Consider the following 19,360-nt stretch of genomic DNA (forward strand, 5'->3'; position numbering starts at 1 on the left):
CACAGAAACTATCCAGGGCCTGTAGATGCCTTTGTAGCCTTGTCCGAGTGAAACCGGCCTCTGGTATGAACCAAAGTGCGGTCGACTAGCAGTCACCCTTCCACTTGTAGTCTAGATATGAAAATAAAATAGATTGGAGCTAGAGTGCCCAAATCTGAAAACAAAGCGACACCTGTTGGCCCCAAAGCTTGGTGCCCCTTGCGGTATTTCTTTATTCAATTTCAAAACTTTGAAAGGCTGAGTACAACAAAATCAGCGAAGAGATTACACCTGTATGTCCAATCTAACAGCCCACAGTACCTCTTAGCACAAAGGATTCACACACACAGATCTGTGTCTCAAAGTAACACTCTGTGCCTCCCTTTGATCAGCCAAGACCATTAAGCAGGGCAGCCATGAGCATACATCTGGCATATCTCAAGCACTTGATTCAACATCTCAGCTCATACATACATTCACTGTTCAATCTCTGTCTCCACCCTTTTCAATCTACCATACCCCTCCTCTCACAAAGGGCCAGATAACTCAAATCTGCAACAGACATAAGGCAATAGAAAGAGAGATAGATGAACAAATGCGGAGCTTACCAAAATCAGCTCGTGGATCAGCACCAAAGGAAGTAACGGTACCAATCTGTACTTGCAGACACTTGTGCCAACAACCCTGCTTCACACGTGTGAGTGTACTTGTTTGTACCTTCCTCTCTGCATCCACTTCAGTGTTGTAACTGACTGTTCAGACCATAGAAGCTGCACAGAACCAGTCCGTACTGCCTCTGCACACGTGTCAGAAGCTGTCCGTACAGAACTGTACGGCCAGTTCTGCTGTCACCTGAAGATACTGGTGCACCTGCTCCCAGCTGTACCCGACTGAACCTGAACAGTCCAGCACCGCCTGCTTCAGACCTGTCTGTACACTGTACTGCAGTCGTACAGTGCTGTACGACCTGTACCAGGAACAGCAGGCACGTGCAACAGCCGCCTGCAATAGCCACAGTTCAGACTCCTAACGGCTCTGCCTGTACTTGCAGTCGTACTGTTGTACCTGCAGTCGTACAGATATGTACGGATGCTGTACGGCCTGTTCCAGCACACAGAAATCAGCAGCAGCACAGTATTCAGCAGTCGAGTTCTTCCCTCTTGCTTTCCATGCTTCCCCACAGCACGTATGCTCCACGTTTTCCAAAAAGAAGAGAGAGAGAGAAGAGAGAGAGACATACACTCCAAAAGTGGAGTTGCCCCCTCCCGAAATTAATCCTAGGGCCCCAACTTTAATAAATATTAAAGTTCCCTAGGGGCCACTAAGGCCTAGGGGCAACCTTCAATAAAACATTAAAATTTTAATGTTCTAGTTCCCCCCTTCACACCTAGGGATGTCCACACATCATTAACTCTGTCCGGGCATCCCCCATGTGAATCATTCAATATTTTGACTCAGCAACCACCATGCCCACACTTGTGCTGTTCCATTTCCACAGGGCCATGACATACCCCCCTCTTGAAAAATGGCAAGCGTCCTCGATTGCATTCTGGTGATAGAGCAAAATATCCAAAGTGAAATATACAATATGGCAAGATCAGCGTCCCAATCTCTCTAAGCCATGCACATGTATCAACATTCACTGCAAACCAATGGCGTAGTAATAGTCCAAGTTGTATACCACTGTGAACCATACATATCCACAAAATCCCATGTGACTAGTACACATATATCATAGAAGTCCCATAAACAGATGTACTGTCAGCCTCAGTACCTTCGGGTGAGATAAAAACTGCACCAAGCGACCTCCAGATGTCATCTGAGCATGTCTGTATCAAGGGAGTGGAGGTGCTACCCCCTCTTGAGCATCAGGTAATGCTCCAGACCCATGCTCTGCTGAACCTGAATGAGCCACAACAAGAGTCGGCTCTAACTCAAAGGCATCGAGATAAAGCTGCAAAACTTGAGGTGAATCTGTTAAGTCACCTTCCTCCATCCAGTTCGCATCCATCGGTGAATAGTTCTTGAACTTCATAAGATAGCGACGGGAAACTTTACCTCGTACCTTCCTTTCTTTATGTGCCAGTATCTGCTCTGGAATCAGAACCTCATCAAGTTCCTCAACTTCCGGCTGAGCCTCATCTGATACATCCTCAGGCACATCCCCACGGAAAGGTCTAAGGAGACTCACGTGAAAAGCATTGTGAATCCTCTAGTGATCTCGTAGCTTCAAACGATAGGCTACCTCACCAATCTTTTCCAAAACCTGAAAAGGCCCATAATAACGCATGCTCAACTTAGGGAATAAGCGCTCTTTACCCTTCATCTTCTTGAGTCTAGCCTTTTCAAAGCGCAAAAGAACCCAATCACCCAATGCAAACTCCAAAGCACGTCTGTGACGGTCTGCGGCTTTCTTTGCGGCTGAGTTTTCTGGAGTGCCAACTTAACTCTCCGATTCATCCATGTTTTCCACATGCTAATCAGCCTCAAAGATCTTATCCTTTGTATGCAAAATGGGTGGTACCTTCTTCCCTCCTTCCACAATCTCAAAAGGCGCCTTGCCTGTCGAGGTATGAACAGTGTTGTTATATGCAAACTCCACCAAAGGAAGATACTTTTCCCATTGTTGCTTGTGCTCTGACACATAACACTTGAGAAGATCCAACACTGTAGAGTTAGCCTCTTCTGACTGACCATCTGTTTGTGGATGAAATGACGATGAAAACTTGAGAGTTGTACCCATATTGTCAAACAACCCTCTCCAGAACAAACTCGTCATCCGTGGATCACAGTCACTAATGATAGACGTAGGCAAGCCATGATACTTGAAGATGTTCGCCATGAACAACTTCACCATATGATCCACTTTGATTGTCTTACGCACGGGAATGAAATGAGCCTGCTTACTGAACATGCATATGATAGTCCAAATGCCATCATTACCCGTTTGTGTCCGTGGAAGATCAAATATAAAATCCATGGCAATGCTCTCCCAAGGTCTATCTGGAATAGGTAAAGGCTGTAATAACCTTGGTGTCTTTTGACGGTCAAACTTTACCTTCTGACATACGATGCATTGCCTCACAAAGGCATCAACATCTCTTCTCAAGGTTGGCCAATAAAAGAAAGTCTCCACTGCTTTTACCGTGGCGTCAATACCTCTATGACCTGCATACGGTGGAGCATGACTTTCAATCATAACTTTGAGTCACAATGGCCTGGTAACACACAGTCTGCCATGCATCAATAAAAACCCATCTCTGAGAGTATAGTGCTCATGCCGCTGACCCTCAGACATCTGATCATACACCCTGCCAAAGTCCTCATCATGGGCATACCGCTCTTTCATTTCATCAAGCTCATGATGATAAGCAAGTGAAACTGCAGAGACCTGTGGCTTGCGTGACAAAACATCTGCCACTACATTCTTTTTGCCTTCCACATGCACAATTTGGAAGTGGAACATAGACAAAAAGTTTGCCCAACGCATATGCTTCTCTGAAAGCTTAGTTTGCGTGAGGAAATAATGCAAGGTTTGATGATCTGTCTGCACAGTGAAATCAGCCCCAAGCAAGTAGTGTTTCCATGTAGAAAGAGCGTGAATTACAGCCAACATCTCTTTCTCATAAACCTGTAAATGCTTCTCAGCATCTTGCAATATTCTACTCTCATAGGCTATCACATGTCCCTCTTGCATGAGAACTGCACCAATGCTACTTCCGCATGCATCACACTGGACAACAAAAGCCTTTCGGAGGTCCGGTAACACCAATACTAGATCCGAAGTAAGCTTTTCTTTGAGCTTTTTGAATGCTGTAATTTCCCGATCAGCCCATCTAAACGGAGTTGCCTTCTTTGTCAAGGCATGTAGAGGCGAAGCAATTTCAGCAAAGTACCATATGTAACGCCTGTAATAGGAACACAATCCTAGAAAGCTGCGTACATCATGCACGGTCCTCAAATCTGGCCAATTAAGAATTGCTTGCATGGATCCATACGGACTCCATGCTTAGACACAATATGCCCCAAGAAATGTATCTCTTGCAAGAAAAACTCACTCTTCTTGCCATTAACAACGAGCCTATGGTTTCTGAGTTCTGCAAACACAATGGCCAAATGCCTTCTATGCTCTTCCTCAGTTTGTGAATGCACAATCATATCATCAAAGAATGTGCCCACAAACGCTCTATGAGGCCTGAAAATCCTGTCCATCATTCTGTTAAATGTGGCAGGTGCATTTGTCAAACCAAAGGGCATAACCAAAAACTCATACAACCCAAACGTGGTTCGGAATGTTGTCTTATGCACATCCTCGGGTCTAATTCGTATCTGATGATACCCGCTTTTCAAGTCAATGCGACTAAAGACTGTGGAGCCCTGTAACCGGTCCAAAATGTCATCGATCCTCGGTATGGAGAATCGATTCTTGATGGTATTCTTGTTCAACGCCCTGTAGTCAATACACATGCACCAAGAACCATCCTTCTTTTGCACTAAGAGTACAGGTGAGCAAAAGGGTGATGAGCTAGGCTGTATCAACCCCTTATTCAAAAGCTCCTGCACCTGACTCATAATCTCTTCCTGTTGGGCTGCACTAACACGGTACGGCGGTCTATTTGGTGGAGTACTACCAGGAATTAGATCAATGGCATGATCTTCTGGCCTCTCAGGAGGAAGTTCTCTTGGCAATGACTCGAAAAAACAGTCTTGAAACCCACATAAGAAATCAGTCCTGTCCTTATCTAACATAGACAAATTAGACTTAGACTCATCATCTTGTGCATCCTTTACATAAAACTAGTACGCGGAAAGATGCTTTTTCATTACTGATGAAATCGCCGAAGCGGATACAATAGGAACAGATTCCCCTTTGAGTTTTACATCCAATACATGTTCTTTCCCTCTATGAGTCAGAGTGATTTTCCTATTGTATGTATCCACCACCGCATGTACAATTGAATGACATATGTCCCTCTTCAATATAGTAAAAACATTTCCGAGCATCTCTCAAAGCCTGTCTTTCCTCAGAAGTCCTCTTGGGCATTGGCAACTTCTTATACTTCGTCTCTGAAGACCCTTTAGCATCACGTGAAGCATGCCCAGATTTTTCAGCTTTCTTGCTCAAGTTCTTACTGCCTTTAAACCCAGATGATCCTCCAGTGAGTAACGCATTAGCTATCATAGCATTTTCAATCATCTGTGACATGTTCGTTACTCTTGTCTTGATACAATAATCTCGCACCTCTTTGGGCAGCCCACAACAATACTTCTCTACCTGCTCAGACAATGGCACTGCACGGTAAGAAGTCACTGGGAGTAAAGCTTCCCAAAACTTCTTGTTATAATCTTCCAAATTTTCACACTTTGAAGCATCCAACTTGTGCCATGCGGTCATAACCACCTCAAATGTAGATGTGAGCCATACAGAAGAGAAAACCTGTTTAAATTGTACCCAAGTGGTGGGTGCTATGCCCTGCAAAAGAAGAGTAGACCACCACTGCAAAGCATTGCCCTTGAGAAAAGTGGCAGCTTTCCTCACCTTAGAGGACTCTGTGTAATTCCCACCAGAAAAAGCAGCATCAAACTGCTGTAAAAAGGTAAGTGCTTTCAATTTATCTTTGGCTGCACTGAATGTATCAAACTTCACTGCAGCTCCCCCTTCCTTGTAATCCTTCGCCTTTCCCATAGGCGTTAGATTATCATATGGAAGTGGCTTTGCAAGATTGCTGCCCCCAACATTCATGCCCATCATTGGGTCAACATTTCCCATTCCCACACCTGGCATACCATACATTCCAGCCATGTTTCCTAACATTCCGTTATGCATACCTGGCTACATGCCACCATACATATTGCCTTGCATTCCAGGTTGCATGCTCCCAAACATATTTCCTTGCATACCGGACTGCATACCACCATACATATTCCCTTGCATACCAAGCTGAAAATTAGCTCCAAAAGGCCCGTGCATACCCATGCCTCCCTGAGGGTAACCCCCAATCATGGATTGGAACACTGAGCCACCACCAAAATAACCTGGATGCATATTCTGCTGAGGAATTGATGGCTGTCCAAAGAAGGAACTCTGTGAGTTTGCACCATAAGCATGCTGCATGTTCGGAAACTGGCCAAGAGATGGATCCTGTGGGATGGCACCACTATGACCCTAAGGAAGGTTCTTAGAATGAACCTTCTTCTTCTTCTTTTTCGGGCTCTGTACGGGATCTCATAAATTCAGTAAATCTCTCACTCTGAGTGAGCTGCATAAATACATCCATAACACTAGCCAAACGATCTTTGAACCGAGCATCATCATCCTCTTTACCAAGAACATCTTCTGGCTGTGTTACATCCTCATAAGGCTCATCATCTGCAGCCTGTTCTCTTGCATGAATATCCTCAGATACATCTCTCTCAGGAGAAGTCTCTTGCTCTTCCTCTTCACGATAGAAGTACTCATCCTCTGTATCAGACATGTTTGCTGAATTTTTCAGCGATGGCTTTCTTCGAGGCAACCACGAGCTCACCCCCTTCAGAAAGTTGATGATTGGTCCCGGCAATGGAACCTTGAAACCGGCCTCTGGTATGAACCAAAGTGCGGTGGACTAGCAGTCACCCTTCCACTTGTAGTCTAGATATGAAAATAAAATAGATTGGAGCTAGAGTGCCCAAATCTGAAAACAAAGCGACACCTATTGGCCCCAAAGCTTGGCGTCCCTTGCGGTATTTCTTTATTCAATTTCAAAACTTTGAAAGGCTGAGTACAACAAAATCAGTGAAGAGATTACACCTGTATGTCCAATCTGACAGCCCACAGTACCTCTTAGCACAGAGGATTCACACACACAGATCTGTGTCTCAAAGTAACACTCTGTGCCTCCCTCTGATCAGCCAAGACCATTAAGCAGGGCAGCCATGAGCATACATCTGGCATATCTCAAGCACTTGATTCAACATCTCAGCTCATACATACATTCACTGTTCAATCTCTGTCTCCACCCTTTTCAATCTGCCATACCCCTCCTCTCACAAAGGGCCAGATAACTCAAATCTGCAACAGACATAAGGCAATAGAAAGAGAGATAGATGAACAAATGCGGAGCTTACCAAAATCAGCTCGTGGATCAGCACCAGAGGAAGTAACGGTACCAATCTGTACTTGCAGACACTTGTGCCAACAACCCTGCTTCACACGTGTGAGTGTACTTGTCTGTACCTTCCTCTCTGCATCCACTTCAGTGTTGTAACTGACTGTTCAGACCATAGAAGCTGCACAGAACCAGTCCGTACCGCCTCAGCACACGTGTCAGAAGCTGTCCGTACAGAACTGTACGGCCAGTTCTGTTGTCACCTGAAGATACTGGTGCGCCTGCTCCCAGCTGTACCCGACTGAACCTGCACAGTCCAGCACCGCCTGCTTCAGACCTGTCCGTACATTGTACTGCAGTCGTACAGTGCTGTACGACCTGTACCAGGAACAGCAGCCACCTGCAACAACAGCCGCCTGCTATACAGCTGCCTGCAACAGCCACAGTTCAGACTCCTAACGGCTCTGCCTGTACCTGCAGTCGTACTGTTGTACCTGCAGTCGTACAGATATGTACGGATGCTGTACAGCCTGTTCCAGCACACAGAAATCAGCAGCAGCACAATATTCAGCAGTCGACTTCTTCCCTCTTGCTTTCCACGCTTCCCCACAGCACGTATGCTCCACGTTTTACAAAAAGAAGAGAGAGAGAGAAGAGAGGGAGGCATACACTCCAAAAGTGGAGTTGCCCTCTCCCCAAATTAATCCTAGGGCCCCAACTTTAATAAATGTTAAAGTTCCCTAGGGGCCACTAAGGCCTAGGGGCAACCTTCAATAAAACATTAAAATTTTAATGTTCTAGTTCCCCCCTTCACACTTAGGGATGTCCACACATCATTAACTCTGTCCAGGCACCCCCCATGTGAATCATTCAATATTTTGACTCAGCAACCACCATGCCCACACTTGTGCTGTTCCATTTTCACAGGGCCATGACACGGAGTATCCGACACAAGAATGATATCATCAACATATAAAAGAATGTGTACAGTCGTACATGAGATGTCAATCCCAGAGCCTCCTCCGTGTATGATGTAGTCTGCTACCTCGTCGATGTATAAGCCAAAGAGTGTTGGGGAGAGAGGGCAGCCCTGCTTCACACCAATGGTGCTGGCAATCATATCTGATAGTCCCCCTGGGCATCTAACTCGTCCAAACACTTGCTCATATAATGTGTAAATCCCCCACATCATGTCGGGGGCTATGCCCAGTGTCTGTAAGCGGTGGAAGAGGCGCTCTCTCAGGACTGTGTCGAAGGCTTTGCGGAAGTCCACAAAACAGCAATAGAGTTTGTCTCCGTGCCCGAGTTTGGTCAATCAGGCATCTCAGGGTGAAAATGTGATCAATAGTAGAGAAGGCTCGCCGAAAACCTGCCTGACCAGGGGCACGAAGCCCCTCCCTCTCAGCGTGTGCTCTCAATTCTGCCTCCAGGATAGCCCCATAGAGTTTGGCCAAGGTATGACCAATCATGATAGTCCTGTAATTACCGGGGTCCAACATGTCCCCAGCTTTGTGGATCGGTACAATAGTGTGCATCGTCCACTCAGCCGGGCAACCTTCTACCAGAGCCCTGTTAAAGAGGTAAGCAATAAAAGGAGAGAGTGTGTCAGCTGCATAAATGAAATGCTCACCCTGTAAGCCGGTGTGATCCTCAGCTCTCCCATGTTGGAATCTATGTATAGCTCGAGATACCATATCGGTAGTAAAGAAAACCGATGAGGTCGGTGGAGTCTCGGTGGGGCGAGGGATGAGTGGCTAGTGCGGAACATCATAAAGCCCTTCTGCATAACTCTGCCAGCGTTGAGGATCAGTAATCGGGGTGGGGGGGGCGTGGCTCTCTTAGTCGTCGCCAAGCAGTGGCTGCATCTTTGCTCATGAGCATGTGGTAGATGTCCCAGTATTGAGCCTCCTCATATGTGTGTCGCTTACGGCGTGTAAGAGACCCCATCTGTCTACTGGCCTGCTGCTGTGTTATTTCCCCTTTCGCTATCTGGGCTTGGAGATGTCGATGAAGCTCTCTACACTCATTATCATACCATCTATTCTGGGGCATGTCCCCGGATCTAGGTGGCTTCCCTGTTTGGAGATGGTGTGGAAAGCTGTGGCTAGCTGCTGTGTGCACTATGTGTGAAAGTTGGGCCGTCAGTACATCGATGGGTGCTGTAGGGTCCATACCAAAGAGGCCATCATGTACTTTTGAATCATAAACGTCTGCAAGCTCCCGGGTAAAGTGGAAGATGGTACGAGATGCCTGAGTGGTCGGGGGTGGCAGATCAAGAGAGCTCCTAAGAGAGAGAGCCAAATAAGTATGGTCCGCACCAATGGGGCATGTAGGGATAGTGAAAGAGTCTATTAGGTCTGTGCTCTCCCGCGAGCCCAATATGTAGTCCACAGTGCTGCTGCCTCCTGATGATGGGAAACATGTGAGTCTTCCCGATTCTGGCCATTGTGACATCCCGTTATAAATAACGAGATGGTGTCTAGCTCCCAGGTCCAGAAGGTGTTGCCCATAACCTGTACTGTCTGGCCCACTGTCCTCTGACATCCTCGTGGTCCCTGCATCTACATCGTCTAGTGCCTGTAGGATGAGGGGATCTGTGAAGTCGAATGATTCACACTGTCGATTCTGTGTGCGTGCATTGAAGTCCCCCCCATCAGGAGAACCTCCCCCATGGTCGAATAGTGTAGGATATCTGCGGATAGAGTGGCGTATGGAGACTCACTAGGAAGGGCCCCTCCCTCCTCTCCTCCTCCAATCTGGTCCTCCATGTGACCTGTGTTGAATCTCGACCCCTTCGGCGGGAAGTAGCATATTGCCAAGTAAACTGTTCTCACCTCTGAGAGCTGTAGGCTAATCCACATGTAGCGTGCCTCTGGGTCTCTCGACACCACCCTGATACGTTGGTGTAGTGCTCGTCTGAATAGTATAGTGATCCCACCTGAGCCTCTGGAAGTGCCCTGTCGCATCCCTTGTCTATACACTGATTCCCACTGGTACCCTGCTACTCGTGGTAAGCCTCTCTCTGGGCTTTCATGTGTCTCTGTCAGAAACATGATGTCCCGGTTCTCCATAACCTCCTCTAGTCTGCCTGGATGTGTCCATAGAGCCCCATTGCAGTTCCAAACTGCTGCATATATCTCCTTGTGCTTCTTGATAATTTCCTGTGTCCCATAGGCCATATGGCGCTATGTCACCATCTTGCCCTCTATGTATACATGGCCGTCTCTGTAATGTGCCTTTTTCCCTTCAGCACGTGCTGCTTTAATTTGTGGCATGCATGATTTCCTATGTTGTCTCAGCACGTGCTGCTTTAATTTGTGGCATGCATGATTTCCTATGTTGTCTCTGCATCCAAGTTAGGTCATCATCAAAGTAGATGGGGTCCCCTGGTAGGTTTCTCAGAATAACTCTCTGTCTCATGAAGGTTTGCCTGCTCACTTCGTCTGCGAACTGTAGCACTAGGACTTTACTTTGGGTGGGGTCCTTGGGTGGGGCTGTCCTCCATATCTTGGTGAATGGAAGTGGTGCATCCTCTGCATGGCCTAATTTTATGCATAAGTTTCGGCAGTCCGCCTCAGCGGTGCACCCCTCTGTTCAGGCGACGGATTCTCCTCATCTTCTCTTCATCGAGTGTGGATCGTACCATGTGCGTGTCCTCTTGTACTTCTTTCTTAATGTTTTTCTTGACCACTTCCACCCATCCTTCTCTTACTGCTTCCATCTTGCCCTCTAGGGTTTTGGTAATCGTCTGGGTGAGCTCCTCCTTCATGGCTTCTTTGTCTGCCTCGAGGATTTCCCCTTCTTCTGGGTGTTCATGCAGTGAAGCTACTTCACCTTTAAGCTGGGCAATCTCCTCCTGCATTGTTTCCTTTTCTTTCTTCCATGTTTCTGCCTCGGTCTCCAGCTTAGCAATGCGATCGAGGAGGCTCTTCTGGACAGTGTTGAGGTTGCTGTCCATGTTTTTCTTCAAATCCTTCAGCATCTTTTCGAGCTTTTCCATACGTGCCTCCATGACGTTTCTTCTGTCGTTAATCCTTGTGGGCTGTGACTGTTACTTCAGCAGACCAGGGTTGGTCTCAACATGGTGCTGACCTTCAGGAGAGAGAGGGGGGGCGAAGGGCAGGCAGCGGGAGAGAGAGCGAAGGGGGGCGCAGGCAGGCAGCGCGAGAGAGCGAAGGGCAGGCAGCGGGGGAGAGAGCGAAGGGGGGCGCAGGCAGGCAGCGGGAAGGGGGGGGGTGGGCGCGAAGGGCAGGCAGCGCGAGAGAGCGAAGGGCAGGCAGCGCGAGAGAGAGCGAAGGGGGGCGCAGGCAGGCAGCGGGAGGGGGAGCGCAGGCAGGCAGCGGGAGAGGGCGCAGGCAGGCAGCGCGAGAGGGCGCAGGCAGGCAGCGTGAGAGAGCGAAGGGCAGGCAGCGGGGGAGAGAGCGAAGGGGGGCGCAGGCAGGCAGCACGAGAGAGCGCAGGCAGGCAGCGAGAGAGAGAGAGAGAGAGAGAGTGAGAGAGAAACTCAATGCTCTAGAAATGAAATGAAATGAAATGTTATATTAACGTCTTCAAAAGGCCATAATGACCTATGAGACCAAAAGTTACATCATGGTGGATCTGATACAATGTCTGGATAAAAAAACCCAGAAAATGAAAAATAAAGATGATACTACTGGCACCTAGAAAATGAAACTGGAACTGGAAGGTACACTATGGAGGTACCTCCATCTCATAATATGTGCCGCATCGGACACTGGCGGATCTCCTCAATCAATGATAGATTGATTGATATGTTTTGAAGTACACCAAGTACAAAGCCTTTTATAACCTTTGAAGGTCCTTCTGTACGACGTAAGCAGTGATGCGAGGAAGGTATAAATATCTAGATATTTATTGAACCACTTTAAGAGTGGGTTCACACACTACTAGCGCACTTAGCCTTCTAAGAGGCTGTTCACACATAAGACTCCAAAATTCCCAACAAACTCCCCTTCAGAGCGGTGGAGTGATCTGAGAAGACCTTCAATAACCATGGTGATCTGGGGTCAAGACTGCAACGCGCTACACAAAAGCCAAATGACACCCCCCACAACGCCCCCCCCCCCCCCCCCCCCCCCCCCCCACACACACACACACACACACCGAACCCATGCCATGAGGATCACCATTGGTCAGCTGAGGGTGTCCACACACTGCCTTTGGATTGAGACATGGAGGGTAGAGGGCATCCTACGTGATGACTGACGGATATGCAAGCTATGTAGTAATGGGGAGATTGAGTCTAAGGAGCATTACTTACTTAGATGCCCAGCTTACTATGAGATACATGGACACTACCATTGTCTCTTCGGGGTGGGGGTGGGGGGGGCGCTGGGGGGGTTACAGGTGATGCATTAGAAAGATTAGAGATGCTTGGGAGTGTACCTACTTGAGTTGAGGCACCACAGAGACAAACTATTGAGGCAGCAGCTCGAGATGCGGGATACTGCATAGACATCTATCAGTGACTTCTTTGGCTCCCACCAGAGAGCCTCAGTTGAAACTCAGCCTATACGAGATTCACAAGGACCTATGGACAAGGACACAGCTAGACATTCCCTTGTAGCGAGCACCCTTCGGACCTGTGTTAGGCTGGTTGAAATAAGACCAAAATACACTATTTATAGGTAACTATGGGGCTGGTTGGCCTGTAGGACTGGTCAGCCAGATCCAACTGCCATTGACCTCCTTTTTCCTCATCCTTTTCACATATGGCTGCCCGACTGACTCCTTGTGTGTCCACTTGTACTTTCCACACCTAGGTGCCCACTTTTCGTTTGCCTAGCTGCCCAAAAGCAACCCAAAACATCGTAGGGTTAGGGGGAGATGTACCAAAAATGCCCTCAACAATGTTTAGCTTTCATCGAATGTGATTGAGTCATCGATGCTGATGATAGGGCGTGGCGATGACTGTGATGTCACTTATGAGCACATATCAGTACACATACTCTTGGCGTTTTTAGCATGAAGGCATACTTCTAAGAGGCTCTGTTATCCCTCATTTGACCAGGCAGAGTTGTCATTTGTATGACAAGTGTTATATTCACAGCTCTTTCTGTGTATTTTGTCCCTCTCATACATCTTCTTGAGGTGCTTCAAGTCTTTGGTTCTATAATGTAGAGATTTTAGGTTCTACCAGCATTTCATTTGGTTTTTCTTTATTTAGTATCAGGTTTGATGTATTATGCGACAAAGAAATACTTTACTTTGTGTTTTGAACCATCAATATAAGAACTCATTCAATATAAAGAGCATATGTTTAGAGCTTGTGTTTTAATTGAACATTCATAGTAACTAATTTGAAGTTTCCGATGTCCTCACAGGAGTTGATGCTGCCTTTTACAGTGTTGTCAATCAATGTAAGGAAACTACAGAAGTGGGAAAGTCCTCCATTTACGGTCGTTTTTCTCGCTATATGTTCTTTGATACTCTACAAGTAAGCACGGTGCCAAATGCCCATCCATCTGTGAGGTTAGATGTAGTTTGATTCCGAAAGGATTATTTCCTCTTTTTCTCTTGCTGTTTTTAAGTTGTGAAAACATTTGAGTGTAAGCACAGTTTGTATGAATTAGACTGGCATAAGGTGTGCGTGAGACTCTTGATAAAGGAAGAAGATGACAGTGGATAACATGGAGATTCAGGTGATTAGAAGATGGAAACGTGTAGCAGAGGTCAGGGAGCTCCCAACATCTGTGAGCAGATCACATCCCCCCCCCCTCCCCCCTGACAGTGGATAACATGGAGATTCAGGTGATTAGAAGATGGAAACGTGTCGCAGAGGTCAGGGAGCTCCCAACATCTGTGAGCAGATCACATCTCCCCCCCCCACCCCCCGCCCCGCCCTTTCTCCTCCCTCCACTTCCCAGTTTTTGACTGCGTGCTTGCCTTTGTTTTGTTCTCCCCTGCCTTGCACATCCCCACCCCCCTTCAGCTCTTTCCCTCTCGACATTTTCCTGTTTCACTCCTGCTTCCCTTTTTTTTCTTGCTTGCTCTGCTTTCCCTGTTCTTTCCTCTTTTATGATTCCCCTTCCCCTTTTTCCTCTCCAATCTTGTATGCCCTGCCTAGCGGACCTCCAAATCTTGTCTATCTTGGTGGCCTCATTTGAGGCCTCCACTTCAGTTTGCCAGTTTGTTGGCAGCAGACTGGTGAGGGGATAGATTCGAGATCTCCTGCAAGCTGCTCTCATCAGACACATCATGATATTGAGTGCACCAGGGTCAAGTTCATTTGGTCAGGCAGCTCCCCATGGAGGACATTTGGTAGTGTGCACCATATACGAACAAGAGGCTTAGCAAATTATGCATTTTTCTTTTAGAAATTGGGCACTGTTTTTCACCTGTTTTGGGCTTTGGGCATCTGTCAATAAAATTGGGTGTGAAATGAATTAGTGAGGCCGCCCTGTTGAGTGCTTTCACTTCGCTTCCGGGCTTGGCATTGTGTTGGTCAGGCTGCTGGGCACCCCGCTCCCCACACTACTGGCCATCTTGGGCCAGCTGGCTCACCCTTTGCGGACATCACCAAACCATCAACCCCTGGGAGCAGATCTATCAGCCTGTCAACTTATGTAAGTGCAGACTAGCTCACGCCAAAACCAGTCCACGCTGTTGCTTGTCAACCTTGCCGGCGCCTATCTTACTAGCAGCCCACATTTTCTTGATGTGCAGCTCTGCTTGACGACCTAATCGACTTGCTCCTGTGATATTGCGTATGTTATAATTGCTTCTTCCCTCCAATCGTTCACACTGAAGCCATTCAAGGTGAAGGAGCAGGTACCATGTTTGTTTGTGGCCCTACAACTGTTGTAACATAGGTCATAGCATTGAGTTTCAGCACTATTAAGATTGCTATTTGCTGCAGCCAATTGCTTTCATGATTAATTGCTTTGTGTAGTTAATTATTTTCTTCTTAATTGCTTCAATTGTTGCATCTAATTCTGCTTTAGGGATTTTTGCAAATGATTTTGCCGTTAATTAACTGCTGCAATTGCTTTAAATTCTTTCACAATACTTCACGTCTAGGACCTATGCATAGCGTCAACATCATTTTGCGTTCATTTGCACAAGTTTGACTCCACTGATTTTGCAGAGAGAGTCTCGTGCAGCAAGTTACACTACGTGGTGCCAGTGCATACTTCACTTGATGGCAGCATGGATTCTTGTTTGACTCATCACTCGTAGCTTCCCGGGATTTCCCAAGTAGTATGAGGAGATCCTTCTACAGTTCTCAGCTCTCAGAAACTGATCTCATTATTGTGATGATGGCCTCGATAGACAGGAAACCAATGAATGTACTTTTTGATACGGGCTCAACCCACAATGTGGTGAGTTCTTAACTTGTCAAGAAAGTGAAGTTGAAAGCTCAATCATCACCATATAGATATACAGTTGAGCTAGCAAATGATAAAAGGAATAGAGGTTTAAGATCAACTAGTTGTAGGCCTTGGTCTAATTATGCAACCCTATTTTGAGCAACTTAGCTTTGATATCACTCTATGTGCGGGTGGTTGGCCTTGCAAAAGGCCCCATGCCTAGGGAAGATGGCGACACCCTATGCAGGAAAATGGGCGTCACACGTACCTGATTTCTAGATGCATGGCATGTGGCGAAAGATGTAAAGAGGGAACAACCCCTCATACATCACAATACAAGTTCCTCAACGGCATACACCATGAGGCAAGTTTCTTAAAAAGAGAATGGCTCTCCAAGGCACTAAGATCTATCTAGGGGACGATCTCACATCCTTGCAGGTGGAACATGGAAAGACGGGGATGGCCTAGGTGATGGAGGCCAGGAAAACAGGTAAGTGGGGAGTCTACCAAGATGGCAAGGTCATCATCACAGATAAGCACCCCACATGACAGCACGGGGTCTATGAGACCACAGATACATTGAGGATGCCAGTATGTGGAATTGCCATGGAACTCTATGGTTGGACACAGGATGCTTCACAGAGATGATATTATCTTTTACATGGAAACTCGTCAAAGCCCTGAGAGAGGGCTACCCAAGGTGGCAGTTTATACATGGGAATCAGCCTTCAGAGGACAGACACACACCACTGGAGGGGTGCGTGGTTCAGAAGGAGTGGCATGCTTGTTTCGGCCTCATCTGAGACAAATACTCATAGTGGATAGACGGGATGAGAAGGCCCACTTTATGTGGATGCGATTAGCCAGCCTGGCTCGAGATTGATGCATAATTCAGTATGCTACTTCCCACTGAGAACATGAGTATTTGCATGTAGTGGGATAGAGAGTGGGGAGGCCCCGTATGCACCATTATTTGCAGGTATTGTAGAGTTCTCCCAACAAGGAAAAGTCCTCTTGTTGGGAGACTTTAATGCATGGACAACATAATGGTATCTCCCAAGAGGAGTGGTGATCATCCACAGATTGCAAGAGAGTCAGCCAAGTCTTGGAGGAACTCTTGGAGGATATGTTGAGAGCGTATGCCAGAAAATCATCTAGCGCTTGGGAAAAGTATTTACCTTTATGTTGTAGTTTGTGTATAATTCGCACAAGCATTCCTCTACGAACTTTTTTCCATTTGAATTAAACTATGGGTTTATTCCATTAATGCTAGGTACAATCGGATTATCGGAGTGCCAAGTGTAATTGAATTTTGGTCTCAGATGATGTCAAATTTGAAACGAGCTTGAGATATATTTGTCATGCTATGGATCCAATGGTAAAACACACTTAGTGCGTTCTTTTAAAGAGGGAGAGAAAGCGTTTCTACTCATCTCTAGACGTCTAGGACGCTTCGTGCCGGTAAATCCATGAAGTTGTCACCTAAATTTTATGGACCGTGATATATTCGTCATGCTATGGATCCAATGGTAAAACACACTTAGTGCGTTCTTTTAATGTAATATGCGGAAGCTTCGGAGAAGGATCGGTACTTCAAAACTCAGAAATCAGCACTCTTTTCACGACGGAATTAACGCACAAACTGAAAGGAGATGTGCAGAAAATAGAGAGAGAAGGGGGAGATGGAGAGGACACAGTATTGGGTCCCAATTACCCTCTGTAGGGCCCCCACCACGGATGGTGTATTTGCTTTATTAGAATGATGTAAATCTGAAAACAAATACAGAAACTTGACCTTTTCTTGGCTGGAAAATCCTGCCCTTGACCTTCAGTCTTCCACCTCTTTGCGTTAGCAACTTCTTGGCTGTCCTGGCCCTTGTTTGCTTGATGCACTTGGTGAATTATGAGATGCCTTCATTGTTTCTTGGCTGGAGTATTTATACTCCCCCTTTCATCCAGTCGGCCAGCTTTATAAAGCCTCACGACCATGTCCTTAGAAGTAAAATGTTTTCACATATGCAATATTGTGCTTTCACACTAGGCAGCCTGCTGGCCACTCTGCGCATGCCTGCTGGGACAGTGTCAGGCTGCTGGGCACTCTGCGCATGGGTGTGGGACTGCCCCCTACACCTGGCCGACCTGCTGGGTAGGGTTCTTAGCCCTGTCGGCTGCCTGTCCAGAAGCACTAGGGCTGGCCGACAGCCCTTCCAGCCCATGCCATGGCTGGTGGGCACAGCCTGGGCCCTCCTGGCCCCTTGGGGGGTGGTTCTACATCTCCCCCATGCCCACACTAAGAGTGCAAACCTTCGCACTGGGGTAGCCTTATGGGCTGGCCCCATCTCTACATGCAAACCTACATGCCCACAGAGGTCTGGCATCCAGTTGTAAACTAGATACACAGAACATCTGACATCATTCCAGAGGGAGACTCACAGCGCGGACTGGCACTGTTTCATGTGCAGGACAGTGCACACCTGACCTTGGACTCATGTGCAGGACAATGCACACCTGACCTCGGACGACTGAGATGGATCCCTGGCTGACTTGTCCCGGACTGGGCTCACATGGGACCAATTCACCATCCCAGGTCCTGCACCTTCTGTACAGAAATTTCTACGTGGCTGTAGCTGAAAATATGAGTATGTTGTCCAGAAATATGAACACACACTCTCCAATCAACTCCCGGAAACATCATCATGCGGTTAAATGTAGCTGGGGCGTTCGTCAATCCAAATGGCATAACCACAAATTCATAGTGGGCCCGTTCTGTACGGAAGGCTGTCTTGGGGATGTCCCCCTCTACAATCCGTACCTGGTGGTACCCACTCTTTAAATCCAGTTTGGAGAACACCTTAGCTCCATTCAGCCTCTCGAGAATATAGTCAATTCGAGGCATCGGGAATCTGCTCTTGATAGTCAGCTTCTTGAGTGCACGATAATCGACACACAACCGAGTAGACCCATCTTTCTTCTTGACAAACAAGATCGGTGCTGCAAATGGCGACACGCTGGGGCGGATGAAGCCAGCTTGCAACAATTCTTGGAGTTGGCGGTCCAACTCCGATTCCATTGCCTTAGAAAGGCGATACAGAAACTTGCTCGGGGGTTTCGAGCCTGGGAGGAGGTCAATCTTGTGATCCTCCGGTCTGGACGGGAGGGGCTGGGGAGGGAGACTGTCCCGAAGAAAAATCTTTTGGAACTTTTCATGGAGAACCGAGTACTTCTCGGAAGCACTGGCCACCGTCGGGGCTGTCTGGATGTTAATCATCGCACATTGTGCGCCTTTCCTGATTGCTCGCTTAGCCTGCAAGTGGCTTATGAGCGAAAAGTTTGGAATACCTGGCTCACACTTAATGGTCACCGGGGTGTTTGACACATTCCGATCGATCTGGAACGTGTGCTTGTCCCACTTGACATCAGGAAGAAACTTGTGAAACCAGTGGATACCCAAAATTATGTCTGCTCCTACAAGAGGGGCAACCATAAAGTCACGCACAAACTCTATGCCCTGAATCACTAACTTAGCACCTAGAGCTTCATACTTGACGCTCGTTGTCATACCTGTGCTAAAACCCTCAACTTGTTTGTCCACCGGAGTTAGCTCGAAACGGGCACGCCTAGCGGCCTGTTCCGTGATCACATCCTCCGTGCTGCCGCTGTCAAACAAGACAACGACTCTCTGGCCACCTATGTAGCCAAAGGACTTGAGCAATTCGTTGCGCTCATACTCCTGGTCATGGGCGCCCTTCTGCTTATCTTCGAGCTCCCGGCTAATAATTGCTCCAACTGAAGCACCGGGGGTTGAAGAACTAGGGGTAGCCGCTGGGGTCTGTGTGGGAGCTATGCTCACCACGGAAGCTGTGGAGGCGGCGGCGGCCTTTGGAGGCTTCTTCGGACAATCCCGAGAAGTATGTCCTTTTGTGTGACAAAAGAAACATCTACTCTCCTTCTTGTACTGAGAAA

The 19,360-nt window shown here is 47.3% G+C and overlaps 1 protein-coding gene and 1 pseudogene across 5 annotated transcripts in view; one reads left to right on the forward strand and one right to left on the reverse strand.

Annotated features, from left to right (window-relative positions):
• Positions 1-19,360, forward strand: part of LOC147608263 (uncharacterized) — a 133,647-nt gene that overhangs the window by 97,594 nt on the left and 16,693 nt on the right. For 4 of the 5 annotated variants that reach the window (XR_015264427.1, XR_015264428.1, XR_015264429.1 and 1 more), the window contains exon 9: positions 13,412-13,524. Coding sequence is in view for 1 of the 5 variants with exons in the window: in XM_086788879.1 (XP_086645005.1) it covers positions 13,412-13,524 (113 nt within the window). In the remaining 4 variants the exon portion in view is untranslated. Of the gene's footprint in view, positions 1-13,411; positions 13,525-15,174; positions 15,410-19,360 lie in introns of all 5 variants that reach the window. The other variant, XR_015264430.1, reaches the window with a different exon arrangement.
• On the reverse strand, positions 8,307-10,309 carry LOC147608265 (uncharacterized; annotated as a pseudogene).

This window comes from Cibotium barometz, chromosome 53 (assembly GCF_041138505.1).
Source record: "Cibotium barometz isolate CiBa-2024 chromosome 53, ASM4113850v1, whole genome shotgun sequence".
Lineage (NCBI taxonomy): Eukaryota > Viridiplantae > Streptophyta > Polypodiopsida > Cyatheales > Cibotiaceae > Cibotium > Cibotium barometz.